Source organism: Bradysia coprophila, unplaced genomic scaffold (assembly GCF_014529535.1).
Source record: "Bradysia coprophila strain Holo2 unplaced genomic scaffold, BU_Bcop_v1 contig_476, whole genome shotgun sequence".
NCBI lineage: Eukaryota > Metazoa > Arthropoda > Insecta > Diptera > Sciaridae > Bradysia > Bradysia coprophila.
Genome location: NW_023503727.1, coordinates 1,360,152 through 1,382,760, shown reverse-complemented (window position 1 = coordinate 1,382,760; position 22,609 = coordinate 1,360,152). Strand labels below are relative to the sequence as shown.

General features: G+C 36.0%; 1 protein-coding gene across 4 annotated transcripts in view; it reads right to left on the bottom strand.

The window, feature by feature from the left end:
* The window catches only part of LOC119082548 (protein sickie), a 239,638-nt gene that overhangs the window by 163,053 nt on the left and 53,976 nt on the right, over window positions 1-22,609 (bottom strand). The window contains exon 1 of one of the 4 annotated variants that reach the window (XM_037192061.1): window positions 2,241-2,665. The exons of the other annotated variants lie outside the window; for them this stretch is intronic. Coding sequence (XP_037047956.1) covers window positions 2,241-2,315 — 75 coding nt within the window. The 5' untranslated portion in view covers window positions 2,316-2,665. Of the gene's footprint in view, window positions 1-2,240; window positions 2,666-22,609 lie in introns of those variants that run through there. 4 annotated transcript variants of the gene reach the window in all.

Genomic DNA, 22,609 nt, shown 5'->3' with positions numbered 1-22,609 from the left:
GCGTATTCTTTGATTCGTTTGACTGCAATCACCAATGTTACTTCTGGCCAAATTCTTCCTTTGTCGACTATTTGATTTTCTCCAATTCTTGCTCCATTGACCCAATCTGTGCACGCAGTGACATCCTCTTGTGTAGTCCAATTCGAAAGGCCAAAAGCAAAATTTACACATGCTATGAAGTCTTCATGCACAGCCCAATTCGTAGCCAATTTGATTTTCTCCAAAACAAAATCGCCCCAAAAGTCCACCCGGGAGCGCCAAATGTTGATTCTTCAACAGACGATCTGGCTACCAGTCAGATTTGTAGCTATTACCGAGTAGAAACTACCCTTCGACATCCAACACTACTATAATTCAAGGTAACGAGTAATTTCGCGCCGCGCGAGATCACACATATTATAGTGGAATTTCGCGCCCATACATTTTTCAATGGCTAACTTGATTTAGAGAATTTTTACGAGTACCTGGCGATAAATTGACGGTAGATTCAGTTGAGTATCAGGCACATAAATTTTGGAGATGCGAATTTTATTCTAACACCCTAGAGCTTTGTATCAGGGATACCGGTATCCCGACATAGAACGTGTGAATTTTCCTTTAACAAAACGTTAGGATACCGGTATCCCAACTGAGATACACATATTTTGCATCAATGATACCGGTATCCTTACTCAGAAAAAGTGGATTTTCCTTTTACAAAATGTTAGGATGCCTGCATCGCAACTGAGACGTTGCGAGATTCCTTCCAGCAAGAAATTCCTTATGGGCGCGAAATCACACTAATAAAGTAGGAATTTCGCGTGGCGCGAGATTCCTACTTTAATAGTGTAATTTCGCGCCCATACGCCGCGAAATTACTACTAGCCTAATTCAAGAAGGTGTCACAAACATCTTAGGAACGGCTAAAATCGACAGTATCAAAACAAAATCATTAAATCTGCTACTTCGCTTGTGTAAAGTATTTATATCCTATTGTTAGATACAAAATCTGTTACTTCGATTGTTTTATCATACATTTTGCTATATTCGAAATCACTTATTCTTGTTTTCATTGTCGGTAGCAGATGTTCAATTTTTAGAGCTAACTGCAACCGATTTAAGAAATTTTGACATACTCATTGTCAAAATATAAATTTCTATCTTTTTTGTCTTGTCACATACGGCTTTTTATCTGTTATCAATAACGATGACAAAAGTAATGACAAGCTATCAGGCATGAGCGCCGACGGAGAAACCTCGGCGGCGGCTAGCCGAAAAAAATTTCTCGGCGGCGGCGAAAAAGTCGGCTGGAGGTTCCTTTTAACTTTTTTTCAAAATAAAAACGTTTAGATAAATTCATGGAAAATGAACTAGTAAGCATGAAAATGAAATTGTACGGAAAGCGAAAATGTAGGTAGATTAGGTTGTTCAAAGTGCAAGTGGAACTGGTCTTGTTACAAGCAAGTCTCTAAGTCTAAGGTTCACTAACACGTCAAGTTTTATTGCCTCAAAACTTGAACTAAATGAAAAATCATGCTCCGGTACACTCATTTAACTCATTAAGAAAATGGTTTTCGAGAAGAAATCGAAAGCTCACGAAAATCAAGTAAATAAAAAAAATTCGCAAAGATCGATAAAGTTTTCTCAAATTTGTGAATTAACTGTTTGTGCGCCTTCGGCTCGTTCCGCAAAGGTCATACTTGCCAAAACAACAAACTTAGAAGCGAGGACGTAATATACCATTCTGGAAAATTCATGAAAATTCAAGAAAATTTTCAAAATTTTCTTAATTTTGGAAAAAAAAATTCAAAATGTACATGAGCTGCTTAGGATCAACAGGAATCTCGGTTTTCAAAATTATTTCACCCATTCACCTTTCGAAATCTTTATTTCATTTTCCAGCCGTTTCAAGCCGGCTTGAGCCGTGTTTTTGGCACCGGCTAAGCTGCGGCGCGGCTTGCTCAAAAATGGCCGGCGGCTTATTTTCGGCGGCGCTCATGCCTGCAAGCTATTACCCAGATCTTTATATAGTAAAATTCATGTTAAATGAAGTACAAGATTTAAAACCAACCGATAAATACTTTGATAGATGGAATTAATAGACCCGATTTACCGATTTGAGTGCAGCGCTGTACTAAAACGTACCAAAATTGCGGCCAAGTATTGAACAAATTCCACAATTTATTTCAAACAGTTACACTAAATCCCGGAATGTTGCAGGGCATACAACTGTACAAATATCGTCTTAAAATACAACAAACCTGAGGTAAATTCCTCGCCTGCACAATCGAAACATCATCATGCGATCCCTGTGCACTGACACATTTTCCTAACATATCGGTCTGTTTTCAGTCTGCAATGCAATGCAAACATCAACACTTTTCAGTGAAGAAAATGTGATGAACCGAACATTTTTCCTATAGTGTTGATGAACTGGCATTAACGTTACTTTTATTGAACAGTCATGTTTGTCGCTGCATTTCGTTCACAATGAAAACACAAGAATCGTAAATAAAATAACGAACACAAACATTTCCATGCCGTTGCTTCGTTTGAACAACATAATTTTCACTTTTTATTTTATCCTTTAATCTCACAAAAAAAGACGAAGAAATTTTCACAACAACTTTGCAACACCAAACGTTCACCGTATCGATTCAATATGCCCAATGATATAACGAACTAAAGACTGTAATCAACGTATCGTATCAACTCATCGATTATATTATTTGCATCCTATGATCAAACGAGGTTATATTGTCTTTCGATGTGCATCCATTCCGTTACCACAATATGGTTTGCGTGTTTTGAACACATTTTCCATTCAATAAACCACACAGTGGTATAAATTCTCCATCGTTACGTTGGATGTGTATAAAACAATTTTGTGTTAAACAGTGTTTCAAGAGATACTTTCGGCGTACCAAGTGGCAATTGTACCAGTGCTTGAACAGAGAAGCTTACTGAAAATGACATTAAACGATTTGTTTAATGAACATTTAATTAAAATTAATTAAGAGCAGATAGAGAGAGCCATGGACTAAGGAAAATTGTTTAATAAAAATTTCAATACTCTAAATGAATCAGGCTAAAAGACGATTTAGACAATCATGGGATAATAAATTACAGCCAACGAAGTATCAACATATGGCACCAAGATTTAAAAAAAATTTAGATTACAGAAACGCGTGACAAATTAAATGATGCATTTCCGACACCGCGCATTTTGTATCTTCTTTATGACGATCATCGAAATTTTTCTGTGTGTTCCATCTAGTTGATTTTCTCGAGCATGTTAAATAGCAGCGAAAGAAAATTATTTTTGACACAATACACAAAACAAATAACGAAAGAAGTTGGGTGAAAAAAAAGAAGAAGAAAGAAACAAGAGTGTCATAGCGAAATGTGTCTGTCGTCGGTTGAGTGGCGGAGTTCAGGAAAATTAGTATTCATATTCATACAATGGATTTTCGGGATTTATATGGCGAAGTAATAAAGTAATAAATCATAAAATAATCAGACGCTTAGTTGAATGGTATTTTTAGTTGAAGATCTAACAGACCACTTTTTTGTTCGTCTTCGTTACATTGGCGTTCGTGGCGTTATGCAATACGCATCGGTGCATGATGTTCTTACAAACTGATTCAATTTTATCCACTTGACTATTTCCTACGCATCCTCCCGTGATACTCTAGAAAATGACAATAGAGTCTGTGACTTCCATTGGTCTAAGTACTTTCAATATAATGAGAAATCTTTTACTTCATTTGTTTATCACACATTTTGTTATATATGATAGCCACATTAGTCAAGCACGAGGGGGAAACCACTCTTTTGAATTGACGTGATTAACATGATTAACCAGTGGTTAACATGATGACGAATCAGTAATTAATCAGCATTCAACCGGGGGAATCGTCTCAAAACTACATAGTGATACATGGTGGTTAATCATGGTTTATCACTGATTAACCGTGCGTATCATGTTGCTGATTAAATGATTAACTGATTAACCATGTTAATCACAATCAAGTGGTTTCAAGCGGTCAGGCATAATCACGTTTTTCCGGAACTGCTGCTGTAGTCGTTAACAGAGGAAGTAGTAGTCTTAATTTTTATACCCCGCACTGCCCTAAATGAAGGATATATTATAAATGAGAAATTTAGGTCTGAATTAGAGACTAGCGGTCTGAGTTTATTTCTTTGCAAAACCTGTCCGAACCAGACGGTAAATAAATTTACCAAAAATGGACTAGCTAGTAGAAACCGTTTATTATAGGTTTGTTCCAAATAACTGTAAACCCGAACTTTGACAACACGAACGCCGACGATTTCATCCACAGAGATGAACATAACCTAAACGTCAACAAATTTCTTTGTAAATTTTTCGTTAAAATATTCGTCAACCTGAAAGTTGAGGTTAAGTTGCCTTCTGTGGATGAAATTTGACATTTCGAAATGACCTTGTAACAAACAGCTGGGTAATTCCAGCCAATTTGTGACTGTTCGAAATATTTTAACCAATTGAAATGCGATTTCGGCAAACTTTTTTTTCCTTGAAAGCTGTTGACCAGACGCGTCGTTTAAGCCCCATATTAGGTCGGTGGCCAAAAATCTGGGGGAGATACCACCATAAAAATGTATGCTTGTTTTCAGCAAATTTTTGAAAATTCTAGTTTATTTCACGAAACCTGAACCGATTTCACTAAACTTTTTTTTTGCTGAAAGCTATTGACAAGACGCGTAGTTTGACACCAGTATGAGGTCATTGTAAAATGCGGTCTCGAAGAGATATGACCAAAAAGTGTTTGTTTGTATTCGACATTCCGAGATAAATTCTCAATAAATCTCAAATGATTTTTGTAAATTTGCTTTCCTGTAGATGTGAACGCTATAATTCCACAATTGCTCCAAATGGCACGAAATTTTTTTGAAGTTTTTCGGTACATTCTGCTTTGAAGTAAGGTAAAATCACTTCAACCCTAGCGGTGCCGAAATTACATTTTTTCAAATAAAAACTGAAGATCGGTGTCATTCGAAAGCTACAGCATATGACTTCACGAGAAAAATAACTTTGAGTCAATCAGGTTAGTTGGGTGAGGAAAGTAGGTGACAACAGCTTTCCAGTGGTGATAAAAGTCATCCTCGAATTTTAACTCGTCGAGATTATCTCAAAAAATTTTGTAACCATTTTTTTAAACGGTTTTGAGCCAAAGCACATTTTCTGTGGGGTAACAACCACCAATTGTGAAAAAAAAAATATTTCTGGCTATTTATGACCTCCGAAAAATATCACTTTTTTAGACATATCTCTCCCAAATTTTGGGTTACCAACCTCATATTGAGCTTAAACTGCGCGTCTTGTCAATAGCTTTCAGGGAAGTTTACCGAAATCAGTTTTTATTTGGTGAAAATATTTCGAAAAGTCACAAACGTGCAACGCAACTAACCGCCGACTTTTGCGATCACACAAGTCAGACTTCGCAGGCTAAAAATTCAAATTCTTGTTGGTATGAAAGCACTGTGTCTCCTGAGTATTAGAAAATTTATAGACTGATTTGTTACCGCAAAACATAGCCAGCACAATTAACTTTATGGCTCACAGTTAACGAAATTTGTAACGCAACTAACCATGGAATTACCCCTATAGGCTAATCATCTGCCATCGACAACGAAAACAAGAATAAGTGATGATCTCACACAGTATTCTCTAATATAACAAAATGTATGATAAAAATATCGAAGTAATAGATTTTGTATCGAATAATATGAGATAATTTACACAAATGAAGTAGCAGATTTTATGATTTTATTGTCCATTTCTAAATCTCAACCCAAAGATCTTACAACCCACCCGCCCGAAAAATCGAGCAGCCTGCTCATCTCTTGTCTGAATAAAATCGGTAACCATGAAAGTCGATTTGATAAACACTGACTGAATTTAGGTCGTCTGCATGAGGCTCATTGACTTTTACAATCAATTGGATTTACTAAAATGAGAGATCTCTGAATTTGAAATCAGAAGGTTCCCACGTAAACAGAAAAAGTATCGCCGAAAGGAATATATTGTCTCTTCCTCAACTATGAGTATGAGACGCGATATTTCGTCATACAACACAATACAACGTGTATGTATTCACTTCTCGTCATATAGCTCTCCATTTCTGTAAAGTTCATATGCGCCTAAGAGTATATATAAAACACCAGATAAAGATGGAAATAGGTAAATGTACACAAAAACAAACATATAACATGAAAATAAGGAAAAACAAAATTGACTTTCGGTGTATGCACGAATGTTAACTATGATATAGGCAGCAAGGAACAACCATATGGTTTATTTTCGTATTTGGTTAGGTAATTGAACTTTATTACGAGTTCTCAATTTAACAGAAAAGAAACAAAAAAATGTTTAATGGGCCTGTATGGTGTGGTTGAATTTGAAATTGATAAAAAAAAAAAACGATTTCTCGATAGATGAACTCATCGTTCAATTCAATTTAATTATTTCATTCAACCGAAAAAAAAGTAATTCAATTTGACCTTTTGCGAAAGAGTGTTTTTTTCATAAAGACTGTTCGGCGGAATACACATCGATATCGAACACAATAAACCTCATTAACATGATGCTTTCGGTACGACTACAATTATTTTGTTTATTTTTAAGTGGCAAAAAAAAATCCGTTTATCATCAATCGAAGTGGAAGCCGCCAATATTTCAAAGTAGAAACACAAGAGCGAAAAAAAACCTAATTATTTTAACGTCCGCGACAACACACCAGTCCGAATTCGATCGTAATTTTCTTCTTCTCGATCTCTCAAAATGAAAAACAAATTTTCCAACCCGTTTCAACGAAATAACGGCACACGACTAATGTTCTTTGGTTAGAGTCACATCAAAAACTGCAAGTAGAGACGATGATGATGATGATTTTTTTTTTTGTGTGGTTATGTGTAGGTTGGTTCTTGGATATACTTATTTATATATTTCATTCGATCGTACAAACAACTGAAGCAAGGAAAATATTATTGTCGGGTGTATATAGATGAGACATTATTCTCATCTGAAAAAAGATTCTTGAAGATATATGTACAGCCCGTCTCACAGCCAAATAGAATTAAATTGTAGATTACGAATGGCTTTTTGGTTCGTAGTATTTTGTTCAATGAGCATGACGTTAATACATACTATTAAAGCGAATATATAGATTAAAGAACGTGGAGCTCGTTGGATTCACTACGATTATTATTATGGGTTTTCATGGCACCATATGAAAGGAAAATTACGGTCGTATAAGGAAAAGTGGAACGGCATATAACATTTTCTGTGATATTGTCACAAAGATAAAGTGCCACGGAATAAGCTCATCATAAACCACAAAATAAACTCCTTTAAGTCTACGACTCAGAGCATTATTTACCCAACCAAAAAAATAGCAGAAAATATTGTCAGTGCTTCATGAGAGAGCAGTATTACATGATGGATATGCCTTTCATCATGTTATACGAATACTATACGCATTTTACGCTAAGATAAATGTTTGTGTGGTGTAAACAATTTCGCAGAAAATATGACGATGTTTAGCAAATAGAATAAAATTTTAATTATTTTATACTTTTCAATGAATGGCAACGAAACAAAAATATTTGAATAAGACGCAGCGAATTATTTCAAAGTAAATTACATTTTCGAAATGAATCGAGTGAGTATTCCAGCCTCATGAATAAAGTGGAATCTTTGTAGTCATTTTTGTACAATTTAACAGAATTTGCATATTGTCTTTGTATATCGTATGGTGGCGGGAAGCTAGAAGAATTATAATGAGTGATGTTCAAGTGATTCAAGCACTTAAATGGTAATTATGCAATTTCCCTTGTACCGACATACTTAGAAACGTTGATGATTATTTCCCCTTGCAATAAAGGTCTTCAGAAATGGTTGATTTATTACAGTACTCGTTTGCTTTAAGTGAATGAGTTTTGAGTAAGAAAATGTTGTTGTATACAAGATAGATATAATTAACAAGTAACACCTCAGCTTACGTCAGCCCCTTCACCGTAAAGCTGCTAAAAAAAACTGGGTAGAATTAGTAGCTTTGTCTGGACTTATCTTTAGATTTCAGATTTCTTATATTATTTCTTTAGAAACAAACCATTTGTTAGGGAGAATTACGACAAAAAAAACTATCGATCAGCTCTATCTATGTCTATATTGTCTTATAAAGCAAAAAAATGGATGTTAAAACAAATGAAGTAAAAGATTTTTAATGATTTACACAATTAAGCACTTGCCTTTAATGTCCTCTCTAATTCATAATACGTCACCATTGGCTACGTTACCATTAATACTAGGGTGGTCCTACTGACTAAAATCTACAATTAATTAAAAATCTCGAATGTGGACCGATCAATATAACTTCCAGACACTTTTGTCGCACACTCATGGTAAGATAAAAGTAATTAGACCCGTACGAAGTACTGGGGTCTTATGCGTTTACGCATACGTCCGTAACACGTCGAATTGGACTCCCTGAGTAAGGGGAAACCTATTGTGGTTGTCTAGAGATGCCAAATCCGCGAAAAAAAAATGTCCGTCTGTCTGTCCGTCTGTCCGTCTGTCTGTCTGCACGATAACTTGAGTAAAGCGCATCCGATTTTGAAAATTCTTTTTTTTCCCGTTTGGTAATGTCAAAAGACAGGCTAAGTCCGAAGATGAGTGATTTTGGATCGACCCCTCCCGAGCTGTGGCCCAATAAGTGCTTTACGGTTTTTCGAAGATATCTCCGGACATTTAAACGTTAAACTTGTAAGTGATACGTCAAATAAAAGGTATTTACAATACCGATCGACAAAAAAAAAGTTTATGGAAATCGGATGACCGACTCGTGAGTTAGACCCCTTGGTGTGAAACAGGCACAGGGCGGCAAGCAGTTTTTGCTTGTAGGTCGGCCACATTTCAACATATTTCGTCTGTTTTAGCTTTATTAGATAGGTATTGACCGTACCAATCAGGGAAAAAAAAGTTTTTGAAACTATGTTCTCCGGAGCGTGAGCTAGGTCTCTTGGAGTGAGCTCTTATCTGGCTACTCGGCCGTACAGTGAACGTGGAGTATTTTGTCAATATCTCGAGTAAATTTTGACCGAATTTCATGAATTTTTTTTTGTTTGAAAGGTATTAACGAATGTAAAGCGTCGGTAAAATTTCCGGTCTCCTAACAAAATGGCTGCCGGTGGCCATATTGGATTTTAATAAAAGTGGGAAAAATGGTACTTAGAGTGTTTCTGTTAACATAGAAATAATTTGTTATGTGTGTGGGGTGTTTCAGGCATTCCATATATGGACATCTATATATATATCTATATTCACCTATATTGAGCTATATACAGGCATATAGAGCTATATAATAGCATATTCCTCTGTGAAATGTTTATTTATAGTGAAATATAGTTAAATATAGGTAAATATAGCTGTTTAAATAGGAATTTATGAAATTTGTCGTCGTACGGGGCTGCCTATATTGCCTCCGGCAATTTATTTGTATATGATAACAAGGCAAAGAGTGGATAATGTAAGTGATTTTAAAGGGCGAATAGCTTTTCAGTAGAGAATGAAGTAAAAGAAATGAAGAGTTTCACAGTAAAGGCTTTTGATACGAATAGGTGTTTCGTACGGGTCGGCGTTAGCTATGTTTTTATTTCACATTCAAACCATCCCCATAAAACATTTAAAAATATTTCTTAATAAGCTTACGAAATGACTCTCTAAATGGCTGTTTGAGCATAGCTCGCCGTATGGTAATGTATGCCTTCATAAAATACGAAACGATATGATAATCGCAACCGTCGTTAAAACTGAACCCAGCTGTTTACAGCGAAAAAGAAAGAACAATCAATACATTACGGCCAATAAAGATCAGTGAACTGTGCAATACAACAGCGCATTGAATACACGATACCAGCAATTTATTCATAAATTTTTATTTAGTAAACAATATAGTTCACAATATCGTCGATCATTTTTTGTTTAAAAATTATAATTTTTTTCCATTTACTTATAACGAACATTGACTGGGAAACGTGAAGCTGAACGTAAATACTTTACATAAAAATCGTTTAATGTGTGGTATTCTTTGGTATCTCAAATCGAATCTAAGCCTTATAAAGAAAACTGAATGAAAATTACATGAGAGACACGATGAAGTAGATTATGTTGAAGACATTTGTACAAGAAACATTCTAGGACTAGGAGGAGTGAGAAAGTTGAGCTCAGGGAATTCGTGTGATTTTAATTGAGACTCTTGCTGAGACAACTGTTCTAGACTGAACGTATTACAATGAACTACAATCTTCACAAAATCATCCGCAATATTACAATTTTTGGAAATAATATTACGCATGGAACCGTGAAGAATTGGCGTTTCTTCGCATAATTGCGAAATTAAATTAATGAAAAAAAGTTTAATGATAATTTTCAATTAATTTTTGAGTATTTCAGTCATCTATTATCGACAATTACGACAATAACAGGCAATGCTTCTGGCTAGTGTTCTCTTATAAAACCAAACATTAGTTACAACAAATGAGGTAAAAGATTCTGTCAGAAGTTACTTGACACAATAGAAGCAATAGATTTTAGATCGAGCTGCGGATGTCGTTTATTGGTTATTTGGATCACAAGGGACGAAAGTAAAAAAATTCAACCGTGTGCGAAGTTTGCAGCCCGTGGCCGAAGGCCAGGGCGGCAATCGCACAGGTTGAATTTTTTTACGTCGTGCCATGTGATCCACACAACTTTTCATTACAACAACTACGAAAATTGTAATTTGAGCTTCCTTATAATGTTCCAACTGATGAAATTTACCGAAATAAGCTGAAATATGCGGGGGTCCAGGGGGCGGCAGCCTCCTGGTAAAAGAAAAATTTATAAATTATTGGCAACGTTCTTTTCTATCACAACAATCACAGTGATCACAACGAAACCAGACGGAACACATGTTGTTGCTGTCATTTACTTTCGCATCCTCGTTTAAGGGGCGGAAGTACTTTCGCTCCTCTGTTGGGAGGCGAAAGTATTTTCGCACCTCTTGTGATGTCGTGGCTAACTGAGAGTTGAATTTTTATACTTTCGCATCTCATTCGGGAAGCGAAAATTACAACTTTCGTAGTTGGCGTAATGAAAATCCCCTTTTCATGTGTCGGGGCCGAAAATGAGGGAGTTTCGAGATTTTTCTCGGGTTTTCGACCCCTTACATGACAATTTTTTTGAGTATCTGTTTTGGACGATTGATTTTAGGCACTTTCGCATGTAGCCCTCACTTCGTTCGGGCTACAACTCGCGAAATTGCCTAAAAACAATCGTCCAAAACAGATACACAAATAACTATTTCATGCTTCGGGGCCGAAAATCAGGGCAATTTTTCGAATTTTCTCGGGTTTCCGGCCCTCTGCATGAAAACTCACATGTGCACCTGTTTGGGACGGTTCATTTAAGGCACTTTCGCTTGTAGACCTCACTTCGTTCGGCCTACAATCCGCGAAATTGCCTAAAATCAATCGTCCAAAACAGGTACACAAATGACTATAGTAGAAAGTCGAAACAGACGAAAGTCGAAAGTGACATATTACAACCCTCGGGATGAAATAGTCATTTGTGTACCTGTTTTGGACGATTGATTTAAGGCAATTTCGCGGATTGTAGGCCGAACGAAGTGAGGTCTACAAGCGAAAGTGCCTTAAATCAACCGTCCCAAACAGGTGCACATGTGAGTTTTCATGCAGAGAGCCGGAAACCCGAGAAAATTCGAAAAATTGCCCTCATTTTCGGCCCCGAAGCATGAAAAGTAAATTGACGTAAAGATCAGAAGCATACGTGGTTCATGCGTCGAAATCCGTACTTTTCGTGTTTAAAGCATTTCTTCTGACGCCCTCAGCATGTGAAATCCATTGCACTACTCGGGATAAAAATGAAAAGTCTCGTTTTCGTGTGTTAATTGACCACTACCTCACCTCGGATCGATAAAGTTCACACTAAACTCTACTTTTCACCTTTGTTATGTACATAACTAATTATGATATCTGATGCCTTCGATAAATTCGTGCAATAGTTGATAGAACGTAGATTTTTTGAATGAAAGAAAAGTTCGAGTAGGTGGAAAATCGAGCTTCAAATGTGTACAAGACTTAACAAATCTGTAGTTCTTTTCAAGCATTTTCCTCCTCAATAACATTCAAAAACAGGGAAGTCTGAATGAAAATCAATCGATTTTTCATATCAAACTCATGGTGCACAAAACGATACCACATTTCCAATTTATTTTCGATTTTCCAAATTTTTTATGCGTTCGATATGAAGCGGTTCTTGCATTGAATACTAAGTGTATCCCATAAAAAAGTGGTATGACTCACAGGATTTCGGCGAAAAAATTCGGAACCGAAATGTTAATATTACTCACATAAGTGATGGTTGTATTGATACACAAGTAAACGTTAAAAGTGTGTTGTTATTGCATATGGATGGTGGATATACAACTCGGGATAACATATATGTATTTAAGACGAAAAGTAATTGAAAATCTTGTTATTTTTATAAAACGTCTGTCTAGACGCGGCGAGTGATTTTGAATGTTACGACACAAGTGATTATGTTGTCACGTCACGTTTTCTTTTTTTCTTTTCTTTAATTTTAGTTTTTTTTTATGTCTTTTTATTCTTGAACTAGTTATGTGTGGAGAAAAAAAAGTGTGTAAATAATATATCACACGTAATTTTCGCTTAAACAAGAAGTGTCTATTGGATCATTAATCTTATTCCGTTTGGGTGGCGTTTGAGAGTTAACATTTGAATGAAACGTTTATGAGCGCCAGATAAGATTAGATTTTGAAAAGTCAAAAATCCACACATAACATCATTAAGTGTACAACTGTACGTCATGCATGTTTTCCCTAGCGTATTGTCCGTATTTTTGAAACGGTTGATTGATATCCAGCAGAATACTGTTTTAGAATCGGAAAATTTATTTGAAAATTTTCTCGCAATTTTCGATATAAATAGATCCGTGGTCACACTTTCCTCGTTTCCATAAAACTTAATGTGATGTACAGTCATTTGGATGAACGTGTAATTGCATCTAGATGTACAAACATCTCGTCTATTTATATGGAAAACATTTCCGTTTTCATTTTAAGACATGCATTTCATGCAGAGGATGTAACGCATTTTTTTGTTGCAGTTTTCTTTCTCTTAATAATTTTCACGTCTATTCAGAAAACAGCAAAAATGTTTATTATAAAACTTGCAGCTAAACTGGATTTTTGAATTATATAATCCGACACTTGAATCGTATACATTTCAGCATACACTTGACTTTACCACATGTTTTACGGTGCGAAACTTTGCGAAAACTGGAATTTAATTATTTCATTGGTCAACGTACTGTCAAGGACACTAAAATTATTTCATTGAATCAACGAAACTTTGTTAATTAACTTTGTTTTTCTGAGATTCACCATAAGTATTGTATAGACGGTGCAAAGTAAATGACACAACGGATGTCGTTGATGATAATATTTCTACGGTGAAAACAACATGACAATTGTAATGATACGTTCGTTGATGGTCTTTAATTTAAAGTGTATACAGACCCTGACCCTGATCGTTGTGATGTGCATTGTGATGAAGCTGACTGGTGTTTTATGCTTTATGTGAAAAGTATCAATCGATTCTCGAATCGATTATAACCATAGTCCTGAACCAAGCACCAGAACAAGCAGAATTTGCAAGAGAGGCTTCCTCGACGCAGTAGTCAAAGTTTCTCGTCGCAATTTTATATTGAGAAGAAGACCGATTTTTCGTTGAAAAAACCTGTTCTAGCACTCGGTTCAGTGCTAAACGAACTGCCAGAAATCTAGTACATTTTCAGCTTCTCATACAAAAATTCATCCGAAAATGAATTCTCTGCAGTTCATTGCTGTAATCCCCAGGCAGCAATGAACTGCAGAGAATTCATTTTCGGATGAATTTTTGTATGAGAAGCTGAAAATGTACTAGATTTCTGACAGTTCGTTTAGAATGAATGAATGAATGAATTTATTGTCACCGCCAAAAAAACTGGCTGAATATAATGTTTACAATATTTACAACTAAAGTTACAGCGCTATTAAATTGCTTCTTAAAAAATTCAAAATCAAAAATACAAAACTCATTGGCTTTTCAACGCTTTAAAAACTCACGAGCAACAATGCCCTCGGGCCACAATTCACTGTCAACTACAGAGTCAAATATGTCAGAATTCACAGTGACCTTAAATGATACAAAGCTAACGAAGTTCATATTTTCATAGGGCGAAACCAATATCTTGCATGACACATCTTCAGCCGACGTTATTACATTCTTCCGTAGCAAATAGCTGACAATTTGCGATTCGGTAGTAGACGGATCAAATTGGGATAAATAAGCAACCTTATGTGTCTCTGTTGCCGGCGTAAAGGTACGTTGAGACCGAATCGAATCATTTTGCGGTTGAATTGTTGAGTCTTTGACTTCAGCGGGCATCGGTTTTGCAATGGACGATTTAGTTACCACCTCGGCAAAAGAACTAGAATTAGACGTCGGGTTTTCGATATCCGGTGGTACCTTGAGAGTTTCTTTGACATCTGCGGAGTCATTGCGATGCTTGGGTTGAGCGACATCTGAACGATTTATTGAAGGCGTAATCAGTTGATTCGATCCATGTGCACCAGGTGATTTGACTATACAATTTTCGGGTTGCGTCTCCGGCTTGGATTGAGCGACATCCGGACGATTTATTACAGATGAAATCCGTTGATTCGATCCATTTGCACCAAGAGATTTGACCATACGATTTTCGGGTTGCGTTTTGTTTACTGATGGGGTCTTTGAATCATTGACGTTTCTAATGACAAGTTTGTCGTTCGGCGATCGGTTTACCAAAAATACTGAACTATTCTTCGGTTTTGGATTAGACAACGGATTTCGATTACGCTTACGTTTGGCAGCAATAAGCAAACGTTGGGCGTACGATGGCGATGAGGTTCGATTAACAGCGGTCGAATTGAAATTATTGAATCGATAAGATGAAACGTCGGACGAGCGTGTTTGAATGATGCAGTCATCACATAACCATTGAAGATTCGGCATTTCTCTATAGCACAACAGTGCAGTTTTACTGAAGTTGACACATTCGGCATGAAAAGATTGGCGACAAATCCCATCGCAAATAATTTTATTTGGATTGTCATTTTGGAAACAGCCGTCGCACACCATACAATTGTTCATTTTCTCGATTTGATGCCAATGCTTTGATATAATGTAAACAATGAGGCGTTGAATTACGATGATGATGAACGATGGCAATACACACACACCGTCATAATTTGTTCAGGAGCACTAAAGCAATGCAACTTTTGTTTTCGATGATATTTGACACTTAATTGATACGAAAACAATTAGAAAACATTAGAAACACTTTCTATCGAAATTTAAAAACGAAAAAACATCAACAAACGAGCGCAAAACAGTCGAATTAAAGCAAAAACTTGAGCATGAAAAAAACGTGTGTCAACACATGACGTGTCAACTAGCCCCTCATCAATTTTGTCTGTTAAAGTTGACAATTGATAGTTGATTTGTATAGCATTAGTACGTATTTATGACTAGTACTACTAAAATCAACTTTGTTCCACTAAAACATTCATTCTATTGAAAATGTACGTTGTAACATATGTATCGCTGTAAAGCTGAGGTCCTCCACATTCATAATAAGTAATAATTTAATCAAATAATTGCATTAGTGAGGTCACAGAACTCATCAAAGTTCACCGAGGTTACATTGATTTTGAGAAATTTTCCGGAAGTCATATTTTCGTCCGATAATCAGCAAATTTTATGAAGTTAATATTTGCCCCAGGAGTACTTGACCTCAGCTTTCCAACGAACCCACACACGCCCGTGTCCTCGTCACCTTTCGGAAATGAAATCCGGACTACGAAATCCCATTTTTCGACTTTTGGCCACTTACCAACCAGGTAAGGAAGATCAAAAATATCTGAGACTGGTTTTGGGGCCTAGGCACCAAGGACTAACTAGGCATATATAAAAAAGTCGTGGAAAAAATAGTGCCGATTTCGGTCAGTCGAAATTCAAAAGAATCCATCTAACAGGTGACTAACAGGTAAAGTTTTCTAAATTGCAGTCACAGGCTTTTGAAAATTAAATTTATAAATTTATCCCAATTCCAACATCGGTAACCGACGGTCGGTTCGTCATGACTTGCTTTTGAACAAAGCTGACTCGCTCACTACTATCTATTAAATCAACCATCAAAATATAAATATTTCTCAGGTTCACTATCCAACTACCACGCTCTCTCGAGAATCAGGGATGACAAAAATTGATAAAAATCCATTTCAACCCGAAATTTAAATCGGGGAAAATGTCTACCCGGCTCTGTAATTTCTGTTCCATTAAAACTGCAGCAAAACTTTATTTAATTATACACTTTGCACACGCACAACCATTAAATTCCGATGGCAATGATAAACTAATAACAATATTAACTTGATTGACATAATTGTGATTAAACATCTAACCTCTGCACGAACAACATTTTGAAAATTTGTTTTTCCCGAAAAAAAAAATCCCTTCGCATTTCCACCCCCAAGGGATATCTTCGTGTACAATAAATAGCTAGATCGTCACAATCATTTGCGCATAAACAAATCAACAAATAAAATATTGATTAGCCCATAATTAATACAAAAGCTCTCATCACAATTTCATAAATAAATGAAATTTCAAAAAAGAAATATTCGCCGTACAAAACGGCTTATATGAAGCTATTGCATTAACAATAAATTTGCCCTACAGTAGTTGACAATCATGTACATACTGAATGTATACAGCCAAAGCAATAATTATAAATTCAATGTCTGACTCGCGTCGAGGGTGCATATCAAAGTCAGACAGGTTGCAGGTAGCAATTTATTATATGGGAAACACACCGAAAAAAAGTAACATTAATTTAATTGCATTTTCCATATTTTAGCCGATGTTTAATAACATGGATTTTTGGTCGGGTTGCTTCCGTTGTTGCTGTGTATTTGTTTAAATATAATTTTGTGCTTTTATTTGAGCAGACCAAGTTCAACGAGTAAATTGAATTTAAAAAGCTACCGAAGTTATTTATTTAGCAAATTTACTCTGTCAATTGGCCTACATGTTTTTATGATGATGCATCTCATTTCCATGATATGAACTAACGAAAATGCCGTAAATAATACGGTTCACAATGAAAAAATAATAATAATAAAACGCAGCACAGCAGGGCATTATTATAAAATGCAGACTCGTTTAAGGGAGTCATAAATTTATTCCTCCCATTAAACGCCTTTAAGATGACTGAAATGAATACCACCCAACAACCGGAAAAGAAACATTTTGACTTAATTTTGGTAAATTATTTTTTTTTCCGGGGATATAATTATGAAAGAGTGTTATTAATGTCGGTCGTCTAATTAAAAGCAATGGCAGTGAGAGCGAAAATGAATTTTTAAAGAGTTTCGATAGTTTAAAGGTTTTTCTTGGTGAAGATTTTGCTGTGTTAAAAAATGCAAAATTTAATTTTGCGTCAACAGTTTTGTTTAATCACTGACTTGTTTCAAGGAAGTGCAACTCGGTTCTGTATGTGAAATTGAAACAGGATTTCTTAAAGGTTCGTTGCCTGTGAAAACTTTAATTAACTTTTCATCGACGGCAGAATATCGTTAGCATTGTTGATAAAATAACAACTCAAGGTGAATCTCCTCTCTACGCTTCAATATTCTTCTCAGTTTATCCTCGCTCCTTTCAGGCCGAGACTGACCATAGTAACCATAGTAATGACATCAAAAAACATAGCTAACGCCGACCCGTACGAAACACCTATTCGTATCAAAAGCCTTTACTGTGAAACTCTTCATTTCTTTTACTTCATTCTCTACTGCAAAGCTATTCGCCCTTTAAAATCACTTACATTATCTTTCTTTGCCTTGTTAGCATATACAAATAAATTGCCGGAGGCAATATAGACAGCCCCGTACGAAGTCAACTTTCATAAATTCCTATTTAAACAGCTATATACCGCTATATTTACCTATATTTTCCTATAAATAAACATTTCACAGATGAATATGCTATTATATAGCTCTATATGCCTGTATATAGCTCAATATAGGTGAATATAGATATATATAGATGTCCATATATGGAATGCCTGAAACACCCCACACACATAACAAATTATTTCCATATTAACAGAAACACTCTAAGTACCATTTTTCCCAATATATATCACTTTTATTAAAATCCAATATGGCCACCGGCAGCCATTTTGTTAGGAGACCGGAAATTTTACCGACGCTTTACATTTGTTAATAACTTTCAAACAAAAAAAAAATTCATGAAATTCGGTCAAAATTTACTCGAGATATTGACAAAATACTCCACGTTCACTGTACGGCCGAGTAGCCAGATAAGAGCTCACTCCAAAAGACCTAGCTCACGCTCCGGAGAACATAATTTCAAAAACTTTTTTTTTCCCTGATTGGTACGGTCAATACCTATCTAATAAAGCTAAAACAGACGAAATATGTTCAAATGTGGCCGACCTACAAGCAAAAACTGCTTGCCGCCCTGTGCCTGTTCCACACCAAGGGGTCTAACTCACGAGTCGGTCATCCGATTTCCATAAACTTTTTTTTGTCGATCGGTATTGAAAATACCTTTTATTTAACGTATCACTTACAAGTGTAACGTTTGAATGTCCGGAGATATCTTCGAAAAACCGTAAAGCACTTATTGGGCCACAGCTCGGGAGGGGTCGATCCAAAATCACTCATCTTCGAACTTAGCCTGTCTTTTGACATTACCAAACGGGAAAAAAAAGAATTTTCAAAATCGGATGCGTTTTACTCAAGTTATCGTGCAGACGGACAGGCGGACAGACGGACATTTTTTTTTTCACTGATTTGGCATCTCTAGACAACCACAATAGGTTTCCCCTTACTCAGGGAGTCCGATTCGACGTGTTACGGACGTATGCGTAAACGCATAAGACCCCAGTACTTCGTACGGGTCTAATGAGCAATGATGAACTCTTGTTAATACCGTTTTATAAGAATAGTAAAATATTCGTTAAAACTAATGAAGTAAAAGATTTTGTCATTAATGTGTTGAGAATAATTACATCTACTGAAGTAATAGAATCCAAGTTTTGAATTGTTGATGTAGCATGCGATGCGATAGTTTCGAATTCGTGTTAGGAGACCGATGGAGTCGAGGATGGAGAGGTAGTATGAAAGCGCAAGGAAAATCATAGTTTTCAACATTTCGGCTGTTAATACTGGGAAAATTTAAAGATTCGCAACATCTGATGTCCAGAATTCTCGTCGTTTTATAAGAAATTCTTCAAATCATCAAAAAAATGTAGGAGGCAACATGACCCACTATTTGGTACACTAGCAAAACATGAGCCACCTTCATGGTCAAAAATACGTCACTAAATTCCATAGGTTTATGTAGCATGCGATGCGATAGTTTCGAATTCGTGTAAGGAAACCGATGGAGACGAGGATGGAGAGGTAGTATGAAAGCTCAAGGAAAATCATAATTTTCAACATTTCGGCTGTTAATACTGAGAAAATTTAAAGATCCGCAACATCTGTCCAGAATTCTCGTCGTTTTATAAGAAATTCTTCAAATCATCCGAAAAATGTAGGAGGCAACATGACCCACTATTTGGTACACTAGCAAAACATGAGTCACCTTCATGGTCAAAAATACGTCACTAAATTCCATAGGTTGATGTAGCATGTGATGCGATAGTTTCGAATTCGTGTTAGGAAACCGATGGAGACGAGGATGGAGAGGTAGTATGAAAGCGCAAGGAAAATCATAGTTTTCAATATTTCGGCTGTTAATACTGAGAAAATTTAAAGATTCGCAACATCTGTCCAGAATTCTCGTCGTTTTATAAGAAATTCTTCAAATCATCAAAAAAATGTAGGAGGCAACATGACCCACTATTTGGTACACTAGCAAAACATGAGTCACCTTCATGGTCAAAAATACGTCACTAAATTCCATAGGTTGATGTAGCATGCGATGCGATAGTTTCGAATTCGTGTTAGGAAACCGATGGAGACGAGGATGGAGAGGTAGTATGAAAGCGCAAGGAAAATCATAGTTTTCAACATTTCGGCTGTTAATACTGGGAAAATTGAAAGATTCGCAACATCTGTCCAGAATTCTCGTCGTTTTATAAGAAATTCTTCAAATCATCAAAAAAATGTAGGAGGCAACATGACCCACTATTTGGTACACTAGGAAAACATGAGTCACCTTCATGGTCAAAAATACGTCACTAAATTCCATAGGTTTATGTAGCATGCGATGCGATAGTTTCGAATTCGTGTAAGGAAACCGATGGAGACGAGGATGGAGAGGTAGTATGAAAGCGCAAGGAAAATCATAATTTTCAACATTTCGACTATTAATACTGAGAAAATTTAAAGATCCGCAACATCTGTCCAGAATTCTCGTCGTTTTATAAGAAATTCTTCAAATCATCCGAAAAATGTAGGAGGCAACATGACCCACTATTTGGTACACTAGCAAAACATGAGTCACCTTCATGGTCAAAAATACGTCACTAAATTCCATAGGTCTTTGATAATCAAAATTGTTATTGTTCATCCAAAGATATTAACGCTCTTCCAACTTTAATTTAGAGGAACCAGCTAAACCAATAAATTCGGAACACGGAACGATTTGTTAAAATTTCGCACAATTTTTCTATTTTAAAATGTGGTCAATAAATCATGAATATTTCTCGTATAATTTATATCCGGACTGGATGTCCATAAACTATGGGTATAGGCGTTTGCTGGTAGATAAAAGTTTGCCATATCCGAATAAAAAGCACTGACTTGCAAAGTCTGTTTATGTGTACAAATCCATGAAAAATGATGTTTCAGATGCTTGAGCGAATTCCGGCGACTATCACGTACGGAACTTCGACTACATTTATGCATCGCACATACTCAACAATAAATTGAAAGCTGAATAACCTACGAAGTATAAAGTCAATTCTCAAATTTGTGTCGGCCGGAGAAATAAAAAAAATATTTTGTTTTTGATAACAGCTTCCAGCGGAGTGGTATGCATAGCTAAACACAATGGAAACATAGACAATTTCACAATTTTCGCATATATGGAATGTGTAGCATAAAAAGTCGGTGGTGTATGTTGTCGAAATATAATGTAGTCGAAATCCGATAGGGTGTTTACGATGGGATTGCATGAATGATGGGAAGTATTATGTGCTTAACTGGTGTGCTTGCTCTGACGCGAAATTGTTTGGGGGGCGATAATGTTCACTGAATCGTACCGAAAAGGGACTTCATTTTGAGGTAGTAAATTAGAAATTATAGCGGATAAATTTGATTGAATTTCGGGCAGAAAAACGACGGTAATTGAAAAATTAGAGCGTTTCCCATGTTTCACATTGTGGAAAGGATTCATGTGTTTAAGACCGGAGTCAGTAATTAATTGGAATGGAAAAATGAACAGGAAACATTTTGGATTCGGTAGCAAAAACAAAAACTCGTAACATGCGTGCAGAGCAGAACAGACGAACCAATTTGGAAATGACAAATGTGAAACTCAAATACTCATTACTTATAACGGATAATGTCAGATGTGTTCTGTCCTAAGGCAATAGCTCTATCCATATTTTCTCATTTGCTCGACGCAAATAATAAAGCAAATTTGAATGTTGTCGACGCAAAGGTAATACTCTTTCAGATGCAGCATAAATCTACTGATATAAATCTACATGACAAAATGCTAAACGTACGACAACAGCACGTGCATAATTCAACGTCGTTTCGTATATCAAGTTTATGTGGAAAATGCACCGAGTCCATCAACATTTGTTATCATTTATGTTGGAGTTCATTAACAGAGGATGGCTAATGAAAGTGTAATCAGTTTTGAAATCAACCAAGTTGAGTCACCTGGGATAATGTAATTTGTTGGCAGCAGTGACGCCCTCAAACATTTTTGCATCGTTGGTTTCTTAAATTACTCAAGAAACGAGGTATCGTCTAACTTAATTACAAAATTCTCAGACTGCAAACGGTAAAAGTATCACCAGCACGATTATAGAATCTATTACTTCCTTGATACATCGTCTTCACAAAATCTTTTACTTCATTCGTTTTAACTTAGATCCCAACAAAAATCTCTTCGAGAATAGTGTGACGCAGTCTTTAAAATACAATTTCTAAAATGAATGATATCGCTAGAGTTGACGCTTTCTGCTTCGTTACGCAAAAATTAAATTTTACACCCAATTAGTTCAAACAAGCTGGCTTAGGTTTTCTCATCATCTGCCAAATAATTTTTACAAAAAAAAATTTTGACTGGAAACAACCAAAATTTTACCAAAAAAATCTGCGTCGCATGTGGCAGATAAATTTTCTTGCTGGTCTGTTCCTGAACATCTGCCACTTTGCGACGCAGATTTTTTTGGTAAAATTTTGGTTGCTTCCAGTCAAAAATTTTTTTTGTAAAA